The sequence below is a fragment of the Uloborus diversus genome, chromosome 6 (assembly GCF_026930045.1).
Source record: "Uloborus diversus isolate 005 chromosome 6, Udiv.v.3.1, whole genome shotgun sequence".
Taxonomy (NCBI): Eukaryota; Metazoa; Arthropoda; class Arachnida; order Araneae; family Uloboridae; genus Uloborus; species Uloborus diversus.
Window position 1 is genome coordinate 131579980 of NC_072736.1, and position 13632 is coordinate 131593611.

Consider the following 13632-nt stretch of genomic DNA (forward strand, 5'->3'; position numbering starts at 1 on the left):
AATTGCTATCTCGTATCATCATATATGTACTCAATTGAAATTCAGTTCATTCTCATTACATAATTGAGCAACTAAGATTTCATGTAGGTTTAATTGAATGTCCTGCTTTCGGATCAATTTCTGCAAAAACTAATGGCAGAATCTTATTGATTGTATCTAATTTCAGTGTTTCAAAATATTTTGATAACTAGTGCGCAGTTAAAATCTACTGATGAAATAACAGACAAAGAAAAAGCTTTTTTTTTTAATATTTAGATATCAATCTTTTTTTTTTTTTTTTTTTTTAAATTTCATTTCATGCATTCTTTAACTTCAATTAATGTTGGTCGAAAATCATTTATTTGCAAGTTAATACTTTTAGTAATGATTCGAGCTTAATGTTTTTTAAAAGAAATTTTGAAAAAAGAAATTAGAAAATTAAGTATATTTTTATGCCTACTAAAATCAAAACTTTTGTAATGGAATCTTTTAGCAGCTACTATGGTCAATTAAAATTAGTTCCTTTGCAAATACCAAGTTATTTGCTACAAAGTCGCAATAAAAATTGTGCATAACGACTAATCGATATTTTTTAGCGGGATAAAAAGATTTTATTAGTATGAACATAGTACATTAAAATTTTCTGACTTTTTTCATGAGAAACACTTTAAAGTGCATGTTCATAAATTTTCGAACTAACAAGTTTTCGTTAGAAACTCTTTGAAGTGATTGTTCTTAAAGATTCAATCAAACTAACAGTTTTTCATTAGAAAGCTATTAAAAGTGCATGTTCAGAAAATTTTTAACTAACAATCATTAGAAACAGCTTAAAGTGCAAGTTCATATATTTTCTTACTAACAGGTCTTTATTAGAAACTCTTTAAAGTGATTTTTTTTAAAGATTATAACTGACAGTTTTTCATTAGAAACAGCTTAAAGTGCAAGTTTATAAATTTTCTTACTGACAGGTCTTTATTAGAAACTCTTTAAAGTGATTGAAAGATTCTAACTGACAGATTTTTCATTACAAACAGTTTAGTCCATGTTCAAAAATTTTCTGACAGGTTTTCATTAGAAATTCTTTAAAGTGATTGTTCATAACTATTCTAATTGACAGTTTTTATTTAGGAACTCTTTATACTGTTAATCATAATTTTTCTGACTGACGATTTTTCATTAGAAACACCTCTATGTGCTTGTTAAAAAGTTTTTCATTCAACTTTTCAAAGTGCTTACTCATAAATTTTTTAGCAGGTGTTCATTAGAAACTTTTCAAATTGCTTGCTCATAAATTTTTTGGCATGTGTTCATTAGAACCTTTTCAAAGTGCTTGCTCATAAATTTTTTGGTCAGTGTGATTAGAAGCTTTTTAAAAGTGCTTGCTCATAAATTTTCTGACAGTTTTTCATTAAAACTCCTTAGTGATTGCTCATGTTCGGTAAATTAAAAACAAAATGCTCTTGGTCTTCCAAAAAAAGCTTGAAAACGTCCCCCTCCCAATGCATACTTGACTGCTTACGTTTTATTGACGTAAAATCACCTTCTTTAATATTTCAACATAACGATTTTAGAATACAATTTTCCGAACAGATAGATATAAATTTATTATACTAATATTTCGAGACGTTTTAATTCTATTAAAGGAAAGAACATAAAAATGGAACATCGAAAAAATTTCAAACAAAGTGTATTTCTTTGAAAAATATGATATTTTTATTCTCCAGAACTTCAAACTCTTCCAGGAAATAGCGATTTAAGTTACATCTTGCATAAATTCCCGCCTAATGAGCATTTTAGGAAAAGAAACTTCCTCATATTTCTCAGAATCTTAGAATTTTCAGCTTGGACGCGCTCGGTCGAGCTTCCAAAACTTCGGGCTCCCCGACATTTATTATTCCCATCTCCGAAATTTACCGAAACGGCACGAAAAACTAATGGATCGGAAACGAAAAACTCCGAAGTGCAGGTGAGAAGTATATAAGGCATCGAATCCAATTTTATCGTGCCTGAGAGGAAACGAGGGAATAATAATGGGGGGTAAAATCCCTCTTCGTCAAACTATTGTTCTTTAATAACTCTCAGCACAAAAAAGGGCGGCAAAAAGTCTCATCTTTATAGTTTCTCTTTTCTTCTCCAACCCAAAAAAAAATTAGTTTCATTAATGATAAAAAGGGAATAATAACCATGGCAGACTTTTCCCTTTGCACTCGTTGTCCAAGAAGTTTCGTTTAGTTGAAGAGGCGGTTTCATTTATTAGAATATTGTCATAGGAGAGTAGCTGAGAAAATGAACTGGAGAAACTCATAAAGTTTCCATCACACTTTTCCTGGTTTTGAGCGTAGGATAATTTACAGCAATGACACATCTGATATCAATTCTGGTATATTTCTGGCAATCTTGATTAGTAGAAATGCTTTCGCCTAGTTTTTTGTTTAAGGCATGTGCGCCTAATTTACTTATAATTCATCTGGTAACTAAGACGTATTTTATGATATTTAAATAATTGCAATAAATCATTTCGCTTAATCCTAGCACAGTAGTGCCTTGCAATTTAAATTTCTCATATATGTCTTAATTTTTGAAAAGCTATTAAAAACTTAATACTTTTGTCATTTGGCATTTAATTAACTTAAATGGGAATTTCAGTTACTTAAATACCAACTAACGCAAATTAATTAACTTAAACGGCGCTATTTCTCACACATATAGTTCTCTTTGACCAGCTACTAAAAATTTAATATTCGTGTCAGTTAGTACTGAATTAACTTAAATGACAAATTATATAAGAGACAGTTAGTTAGAAAACTAAAGCACTTTTTTTTAAACTAGACAGTTGAGGCATCAAAATTCTCTAGTTTAATAAAAGTTCTAGTCGGGAAAGAAAGCCATGTAATGAGTCATAATACGGTAATCCAATTTTCAGTCTTAAATGACTATAAGATGATGTTATAAAAAATTAGATTAGACAGAAGCATAACCAGACGATCACAGTATTTTCGCGCTACTGATAGATGCAGTTAGTTGTGAGGTAGCGCGCCGAAGTCTCAGATAAAGACAAGTAATTAAGAAATAATAAAGAAATTAATCGGAAAAAGGGACGATGATTAAGGCAAAAGTAAGGTTTTTTATAAAATAGAGAAATCAATTGGCCAATCCATGTGCCAGTAAGTGAAATCTAGTAGATCGCTTGGCACTTATCTAACGTTTCCTAAGCTCTTCGATTGCTCTGCGTTAGTACCATCAATGGTCAATTTTGATGGTTCTAATGTAGCGCAAAACGCATCGCTAGAACGGACCCTAAAACTCCTAAGCATATTTTTTTTTGCTGCTTGACATCTTTTCTCGCCTGTTCTTCTACACCGGTATCGTAAGGACGGAATCGTGCCTTTTTCGAATCAAGAATTTCGTACCAACTAGGACTGTCATTGAGATTTTTTGCAAGACCTAAGATTGTGCTCATAAAATTTCTAAGATTGAAGAAGAAAGCCTAAGATCATATATATAAGGATTCTTACTTATATTTTGTAATTGTTTCTATTGTAGTTAGTTTATTATTAATCTTAAAATGATGCAGTGAAAAATGGGGATAGTATAAATTCTAAAATTGACCTCTCAATAATTATTTCTTCGGAACAATTTCATGAATCAAAAAAAAAAAAAAACGATGTAAAAGTCGTCTTCTGAAAAAAAAAATGTTTTGTTATGCCTTGGCCTGATACAATTTTACTAATAGTACAAGATAGACAAGAAAGTTATACAACGTAAAAGAAAAATAACACCTAGGACTAGAACAAACGAATGATTTTTTTTTTTTCACCTACGCAACCTTTTAAAAAAATTGAGCATTCACATTCTAGATTGCTTCGCCACAATATTTTAGTAAAGATACTTTTTTTTTATCTTTAAAATATTCAAGAAATATATCTGTTTCATGAATAAACCCAATGCCTAAGAATTTCGAACAAGATCTCAAGAACCCACGGTCTCTATTAAAAACCGAAAACCTTGAGGGAGAAATCCCGAACCCTGAAACCCTTCCACCAACGTGTCATATCACGCTTTTGCATTTTTAATTAATGGCAATTAACCATGATAAATTCTGTTTCAAAAACTGCAGTCTAACGGTTTTATGTATAACTACAAAATCATATTTCATCACCACAAAAGTTGGCTCGTAACTTTTAAGCAACTATTTCTGGAACTACACAAAAGCCAAATTATCTCATCGTTTCTAATTTCTTTTCAAAAATTTTCCTGACAATCGATAAATTTTTTGGAAACTATTTCTTAAAATAGGAACAAAACTATCAGCGGACACGAAATTGCCGTAAAAAAGCACGAAGGCCCAAACTAATAAAGAAAGAAAACTACTTTTCGCATTCATAAATCAGTTCCCGCCATAAATCAAGACATCTTGAATCCTCTGCCAACAGTTACTCCTCATTATTCCGAACTTAATGAGGCACCTGCTATAAAAAATCCTTCTCTTCAACTTCGGATCGTGTTTCTCAACTCTTCAAAAACTAAATTTTGAGAATAAAACTCAGTCAGGTGATTTTTCTCTTTTATTGATTACTGTTAGAGCTAAATTGGCAACAGTTTTTAATATGTATCGCACCTTTCTCCCAACAGAATTTTAAAATGTAGACAACAGACCGATGTCTAAAAAAGGGGTAGTGCTTCTCACAGAAATGTTAGTATTTAACATTTTGCACCCCTCCTTCTTCTAATATGCATTACATTATTAAATTAAATTATTTCTTATTAAATTATAAAAATCTGATAAGCCGTCAATGAAATTTTTTTAAATATTATGACGTAAAAAAAGTGAAGCTGAATGTGTTCTATAGTTTAGGCAAACCTCACCTGGCAGCATTGTAAAGGTTATACAGATCCTAATCTCAGCAATGCGATGCTAAGAGGTTAGGTTTGCTCTAACTATAGTTATTGAGGAGAATTAATTTCGGCAATTATATCCTCTTGTTTCTAAAGTGTCCCAAAACTATCGCAAGATGTGAATTTTGTGAACAAGATGTGAACAATTTGACAACTGAGAGTTTAGGGTTAGTAACAATGGAGACTTTGACTTTATCAGAAAGCCTATCAGAACAAATTTAATGGAGTTAAATCACGACCTATGGGGCCAATTCTGATCATTGAAACAAGAGAGTACACGACCAGGAAATGTCCCATGCAGTAATTGAATTGTTTCACTGGAAATTCGTTCACTTCTTGCGGAAACCACATGTTGACCACATCAATAGCATCCAATTTCGGCAGAAAGAACTGTGTTATCATGTGGTGATATTGAGCACCAGTAACAGTTGCTGCTTGACCAGCCTCAATTTTTCTATTTTTTAAAATAATTTTCAATAATGAAAATACGCTGTTGTATTATATAACGCTACATTTTTACTAACCCTAAACTCTCTGCTGTCAAATTGTTCTTTTTTCAGGGTTACCAACAACTTACTGCAAAAATAGCGGCAAACTCAAATCTTGCGTTAATTTCGGGGCACCCTTTAGAAGCTTCATTTGATTTTCAATCAATTTTTAATGCCACTTCGCATGCTTTTTTACAGCTGAAGAGGTCTGCACAAGGCCACGTGTATCTATCCCGCACCGATTTGGACACAGAAGGCATCTACCGCTGTGAAGCATCTGCCGAGTCGCCGACATTCCAAACAGTCGAGGGGGAGAAGGAAATCAAAATATATGGTAAATGATTTGCATTCTCACTCCCAGGATCGATAAGCTGATGAATTTGGATATTTTATTTGAAGGTACAGTAAAACTTGTAAAGTAGACCACCTGTCTAAATTGACATCTTCTGTCAGGTACAGAATTAGTCCTGTATCATATTTATCGACCTCTGTAAGTTGATTACTTGTCTAAGTCGACCACTAAAGTACTGCACCTCAAGTGGTCAACTTACACTTTTTTCACTGCAACGCAAAATCTGGTTAAAATACTCCGCTGAAAAGTGTCTATCTTATTCAGTGATTGCGTCAAATGTCGTTTAAACCGATTAGCAAAGTGAAACTTAGCAAGATAATGTCTAAATCCTTATTTTAGAAACAACACATTTGCCAACTAGACATGGGTCCAACAATTTTAAAAAACGCCGTAGTAATATCTAAGGCAAGGGGGGGAGAGACTCTAGGGTGGCTTGGCATGTACATGTTCCCAGAAGGACACTACTCGGCAATAGTGTGAGGCAACTGTTTGGAACATTTCCAAATGACAAATGTTGTCTTACTACTAGATGTACCAATACTTAGTAACTACAATGCTAACCGATCTTTTAACCAATTAGTGATATGTTAAGTGTTGATGCTACTAACACCGTGTTAGTTGCCTATACGTATCTTTAAAACCAGGCACCTGTTGCCCGGAAAAGTACATTCTTTTAAAACCTGGCCACGGCGGTGGTATTTACAAAAGAGCAGAGACATAGGATTCAGTACTTGGCAAAGAACCATTGGTTGCAAGTGAGGTTTGTGTTATTAGAATGAATAAGTTTGGACATCAACTAAGGAGGATGAGGGTGGACGTACTGCTGGAGAGAGAGAAGGTTACCAAATTCCAGAAACATCGGGAACATTTGCTGTGACCCAGAAGCTTCAATATATAAAGACACGCACAAAAGAGAATTAAAGCTCCAAGTTTTTTATTGAGCCATTGAGAAACGCTTATTGCCAGTCATTCATCTCGTAAAATTCTTCTCACTCTCTCTCTATTTTTAAAAGCAGGAAAAAAAGAACATCTTAAAATTATTTTGTTTCTCAATAACTCACAATTAATCGATTTGTTTCTTCTAAATGATATTCTACTTTTTTTTATGAATGATTTTGCCTGGTGGCTGTTTAAAAAATGAGGGCATGAAAACAATTTTTAAAATGGATGACAAACAACGGAAAAATTCTCTGCATTTCATTACTCGCTTTTAGTTTCATTACCATTTCATGAAGCTACTAACAAAATTATATTTTAGCTGTACAACTATGAAAGAGTTTATTTTTTGTTCAAATATTCATTAAATTCTACAGTCAACGGGTCAACAACTCGGATTCGAAATAACACTTGTCCAAGATAGAAATTTAGCGTGTAAACGAAAATATTTCTGCCCCACTAAAACATCTTTTGGAATTCTCACACTTTCTCAATTCCTTAATTTCCTCTTCATTACATATGTATTGAATTGAAGAATATATTCCCAATCTTTTACCGTGGCGAGTGGATATAGTACGTTGTTGAAAAATATTACACGGAAAAGAACTCCGAAAAAAGGATCTTATTTTTATACTCATTAAAGAAACATGAACAACAATTCAGTTCGAAAGTGATTATTTTAGTAGCAAGAAAAAAAATACTTATACGTCAGTTTCGTACTTGTGTTCTAATTGCTTTTTAAGTTATTATATTTTTCTGTCAAAACCCTGAATTTTACTTTCCAAATACGGAAAATCTTTCAAAAAAAAAAAAAAAACTATCAGCGAAAGAAAAATGTGGCACACACCTAAACACATCCCTACATTTTCAGATAACTTCAAAATAAAAATCAATCAAAGATTCATCCCTAATCCAGCTCATGGTACTCTAAAATTTCTCTTGGAATCCATTGTTCTACTTTTCTCCATCCCAACCCCAACCCCCTTTTATCGGAGCTTTACCCTTAAAGTTTTCTTCGAAACCACCTAAAAATAGACTTAGGTGGAAACTCACGTGCAGGTTACGGTGTAAATCCAGTGAACTCGGTGGAGAAAAAACGATCTTCTAGAAAAATGAACAATGCCTTCTAAAAAAGAATCTATCACGTTCCGTAAATCACGTTTCTTGTGACAGCTGATGATAGTGACTGTTCCCTACAATCTGAAGTGACCTTCAGTTGACCTCCATTTTCTATGAGGGAGTGGGAAGGGTAATTGCAGCCTTGTGTGCCTATGCTACAAGTTATAGGTTGAGTGAAGGGATAGGAGCAACTTTAAGGGAGGAGACTGAAGACATTTTCCCTTTGTTCTTTCATAAAGAGTGCAAAAAAGCATGGACCATGTTCATGTGCTTACTGCAGACTGTTCCGATAGAGAAATTTTTAGCAGAAAAAACTATTTCTCTCGAAAACTGGTCAAGGAATATCTATATTTTTTAAGAAAAACCACAAACTGTCCAGGTTTTGCCGGATCAATTGAAGTTTCGATGTATGAAAGAAAGAGCAAACACCTTTTTTATTTTGTACTACGAAATCATTTAATTCATATATATCTAACTCAAAATATATTTTATTACTTCTTGAACTATTAGGTTGTCAAGTATGAAATGGAACAAAGTTCATGGTATTTATTTCAATTGCACGTAGCTTCATTTACAGGTAGACGCCGTATTTCGGCATTTTTTTTTTTTTTTTTCGTGTGAAAGATATATCTTTTTCTCTTTCTAACGCATGTCAGTTTGAAAAAAATTGCTTTTTTTTTCTTTTTTTTTTCTGTATTGACGATTAAATGAAACTATGGAAATCAGCAAAATTCGGGCGTTAAATGAAGTATGAATTCCAGTCACAAAACGGCAGGCAGTCGCCGACGCCGATATCAATAGTGTGTTGGGCAATCAAGTGGTTACAAACGGACTGTAGCACGTTGGTTTAAGAAATTTTGTTCGGGAGATTTCGGCCTATTTAAGTCGACCCAAGACTGAGGTGGATAATGACGTCCTGAAAGCTACTGTGGAAGCTAATTTAAGCCAAAGTGCGCGTTAATTATCATTAATGTACAATGAATCAAAGCAAACAATCTTGACTCATTTGGCACAATTCGGTAAAGTGAAAATGCTGGACAAGTGGGTATTGCATGAATTTACTGATACACAAAAGAAACGAAGACTCGACGCATGTCTTTCTCTTCTTTCTCGCAACACAGCCAAACCATTTCTCAATCAAATCGTTTAATGCGATGAAAAATGGATCATGGACGATAATCGTTAGCGTTCACCACAATTGGACAAAAATGAACCACCAAAACACTAGGCGAAATGAGACATCCACCAGAAGAAGCTGATGGTTACTGTTTGGTGGTCTGGCTCAGATGTCATTCGCCGCAGCTTTGTGGAACCTGGTTGATCGATCACGGCGGATGTCTACTGTTATCACCGAGACGAAATGATGGGAAATCTTGCAATTAAACAGCCAAAATTGGTTAATCGGATGACTCCAATTCTCTTGCACGACAAAGCTTGGTCGAATGACCGCGTCAAAGTTACAGGAGTTGAAGTTGGAAACTCTTCAATAACCACCGTACTCGCCAGACTTTGCGCTTACTGACTATCATTTCTTTCAAAATTTAAACAACTTTTTATCTGTAAAAAAAATTCAACTCTGCACAAGCTGTCAAAATGGCGTTTCAGGAGCTCATCGACTCCATGTGATCCAGGCTTCTGCAGCAAAGGAATAAATGCGTTACCTCTGAAATGGCAAAAGTGTGTCGATAACATAGGTGCATACTTTGATTAAAAATAAAAAGGTTTTATTGGAAAAAAATCGAATTCAATTAAGTGCATTTTTTGCTTCATTTTATGCTTGACAACCCGATAGTATATTCCTCGTCAATGTAATCGACTTTAAAGTACAGTAAAATGGAACATTGCGTAGTCTGAATTCGCGAGAATTTGCCAAAAGCATTAGAAACTAAAAGAGGAAGAAAAATATTTTTAAATATTTTGCTGCTAGTAAAATATTGGTAGTCTATCGATAATTTTTTTTTTAATTCAGTAGCCATATTTATCAAAAAAAAAAAAAAAAGCATTGCCTGTGTTAGCAACAACTCGGAAAAGCAATCACTAACACACTCGTTTCACCGATAAGTTCCGATTCAGATTATTTTTCAACAGTAGAGCAATTTTTTTTAACTAAGAGCTAAAAGTCACAACAAAGATTTCAAATACAATACAATACAGATACAAATGTGACGACCAGCAACAGTGCTCTTGGCCCAGCTAGGCTGGTCCTAGTAAATTTATTAATTCTCAATGAAGATCAATGGCCCTCTTAAAGCTAGCCCTTGTTACTTGCAATGCTGCACTGTTGATTAAACTTGAAGTCCTGATTTATTAAGATACCCAGATCAATAACATTTGCTGCCTGACTAATGATTGCACCCTGTAAACGATAACTTGTACGCTTATTTCCATGACCTAAGTGTAGCACTTGACATTTCCTACATTAACTGCCATACCTCATTTATGCGTCCACTTAGTAATATAATCTAAATCCTCTTGAAGCTGTTTTACCTGTTCTTCATTTTCTACAATCCCCATAACTTTTACATCATCAGCAAAACAACTCATACTTCCATAAATATTCCCATTGATGTCATTCATAAAAATAATAAGCAAGAGAGGCCGTAAAACTGAATCCTGCTTAAAACATCACTCCATTTAGAATGATTTTCCCTCACAACTACTCTTTGTTTCCTTCCAGTCAGTCAATTCCTAACCCAAAATAAAGTTTTTACTCCTATTCCTATATCAGCTAGTTTGCTGAGAATAGCAACATGCGGTACCTTATCAAAAGCTTTTTGAAAAACAATATAAACAACATCCACACACTTTTTGTTATCTAAAGCCAAGGTAACCTTGTCGTAGAAATGCAATAAATTAGTAGCACACGATTTACCTTTCCTTAACCCATACTGCAAACTAGTCAACAGACTATTAGTCTCTAAGAAATTCATAATCTTAATTTTGATCAAAGTTTCGAAAATCTTACAAACCACTGAAGTCAGACTTACAGGTCTATAATTCCCAGCATTACCTTTATTTAGACCCTTTTTTGAAGAGCGGCGTTATGTTAGCCAGTTTCCAGTTCTCTGGCACTGGCTGGCTCTGGCACTAAAATAACATCCACTAATTCCTCTGCACATTAAACTAAAATTTTTGGATAAATATTATCTGATCCTGGAGCTTTAGTTGCTTTAATTTTTTCAAATAAAATAGAACATTCTCCCTGGAAAATACAAAATCCTTTAAGCTGCATAATCGCTTGTGTCTTGCTAGTGTCAACTGTTGAGAAACAGGTATCGTTAAACACATTGGAAAAAAAGTTATTAAGAACATTTGCAATTCCCCTATCGTTTTGGATTAAATTTCCATGCTCATCAACCAATGGCCCAATTTGGCTATTTCGAGCTTTCCCAGAATTAGCGTAAGCGAAAATTCTTTTAGGATTCCCATCAATATTATCTGCTAGCCTTTGCTCCAATTCCCTTTTCCGAATCCGTACCAAATACTTAAAATTTCGCCTTGCCTTACAATACTGGAGCCTATCTGCACTCTGACCAGTTTCCTTAAACTGACAAAAAGCCGCTTGTTTATAATTTAGAGCTTCTTTAATCTCTCTGGAGAACCACATGGGCCAAATTTTAGTACTAACACCTTTTTTCCTAAATGGAACATAATCCCCAACCGTATTGGCTAGTTTTTCCTTAAATTCCGTCCACTGCTGATCTACTTCGCTATTTTCCAATCCTGACGAAAAAACCTCTTTCAAGCTCTGCCTAAGTGCAACAAACTCAGTTTTCTAAAACTGGGCACAAACATAAAATTTTCAACTTAGTACACTTCAAATTCAATCCGGAACCTAATGCTGTTATGACCACTATCACTAGTTTGATCCCCTACACACAACTCATGAACAGAATTTCCTACGTCACAGGAAACTAGATCGAAAATCGCCTCCTCTCGAGTCCCCTGAGTTACAACTTGATCCAAGAAACAGTCACCAATTACTCAATTACTTTTAAAAATTTCTCTTCTCTGCCATTACTAGGATAAAAAATATTCCAATCGATACCCGAAAAATTGAAATCCCCCATTATAATGACGGATCCCTTACTGGATATGTCACTAATAATACGATACATCTGTTTATCTTGTCCCCGGCTCGAATTAAGTGGCCTATAAACGTTTCCAAAGCGCAATTTTTTGCCCTTATTGCTCATTAACTTCAGTCAAACCATATCAATGTCAGTAGGTTTATCATTTATAACCAATTCATTGCAAATGAAATTGTCTCTAACATAAAATAAAACCCTACCACCTCTCATTTCGATCATAATGTACACGAAAAATTTCTACGGAGAAGAAAACACTTACGTAGGCGATTCCCCAGAGCAACTGGTTCTTCAAGGCGGGTAAAGTTTATATTAGTGCTGGATCGAATATTTCTGAAGATATTATATGTCTAAAGGCAAAATTTTGCAGACATTCTGCAAAAAAATTTCAGATTTTTTTCAAATTGAAAAAGTGAAGTTAAAGTTATAGAGACGGACACACTACTAGTTTTAAAAACCCGACATTTTCGCCTAAAAAAAAATCTGTGTTGTTCAAAAAATATCACCTTAATTTAATTAGGCAGAAAAAATACAAGTATATGATTCTGCCAAATACCCAATATGAAGTGGTTTCGTATGAGCATCAACTAATTTTTGGACCAAAAATGTCTTCTTTTGAGTTCGGCATTTGCGGGTACTTTCGATTTACAAATTTAATTCCAAGAAAGCTTCAGAAATTGTGCAGGATGTCGCAGAATTTCCGCAAAACCACTTCTATGATTTGAAGATTTTTGGAGAAAATATTCAGAGTGTTTGCAGTATATACAGAATTTCTGCATGAAAATGTTCATCTTTGTTGCTCACTCTGGCATATTCATCGGTCAATGACCAGCTATATAAGTGCTCTATACTCGGGCAAAAACTTGGAACCCTATGATCAACATTTTTTTTTTTTTTTTGCAGTCTTATTTAGCCTTTTTCATCTTATACTTTCAGATGTCAAACAATTTTTTTTCTTCTCAGGCAAAGGAAGATTTTAAGCAAGAATTGAAATGTACAATGATTTAAAATCATGAAACTTGTTACAAATTTCTTGTAACCTATGTTTTAAGTTATGTAAACTATATTCTAAAATCTAACCACTTACATCAAACCTATTACACTGAAATTAAAAGACAATTTTCAACTATCATATCAACGTGTCGTTTTCTTCAGTTTCAAATTTTGTATGACAAAGAGTTTTCTTCAGTTATTCCAAACATTGCAAGTGGACAAAGATTTACTAAGCAAACTAATTCAATTATTTTTTGAAATGGAAAAATTTCGTTAAGATAAGCAAATTTAATTATAATATGAATATTCCTTGATGAACCATATTTTTATTGATATGGTTTGGTTCTAACTTCGGTAAATCTAGATTTAATGATGTTCTCATTTTTTTACTTAATTTATTAACTTATTTGTTTACTTATTTATATTTTTTTTACAAATGAAACTTGTACTGCAAAAAAAAAGTATCTTCTTTTAAAAACTGCCTGATCACCGTCCTGATTACTGTTTTAAAAATAACATTGAACTGCTGTGCAATGGGGTCGTTTCCAAAATTTTAAAAGTATTTTTTTCTGAGAGCATAAAAACATAGGATCTGACCATTTTTTAAATAATTTAAGTTTAATATTTTTAAAAAATTACTTAAATCGGCGCGCTTTCAATGTTTATGCGTCTGTCAAATGACGTCACAAATGATGAAATGCCATTCTGTGTTGCCATTCACAGTGCAAAATATTTAATTTGCATCTTTACTCACGTGTATTGGCAACGATATGGTTGATAG

The 13632-nt window shown here is 33.6% G+C and overlaps 1 protein-coding gene across 1 annotated transcript in view; it reads left to right on the forward strand.

The window, feature by feature from the left end:
• Positions 1-13632, forward strand: part of LOC129224984 (synaptogenesis protein syg-2-like) — a 252472-nt gene that overhangs the window by 213393 nt on the left and 25447 nt on the right. Inside the window, exon 3 of the mRNA XM_054859532.1 lies at positions 5562-5697. Within this exon, the coding sequence (XP_054715507.1) occupies positions 5562-5697 (136 nt within the window). The remainder of the gene's footprint in view (positions 1-5561; positions 5698-13632) is intronic.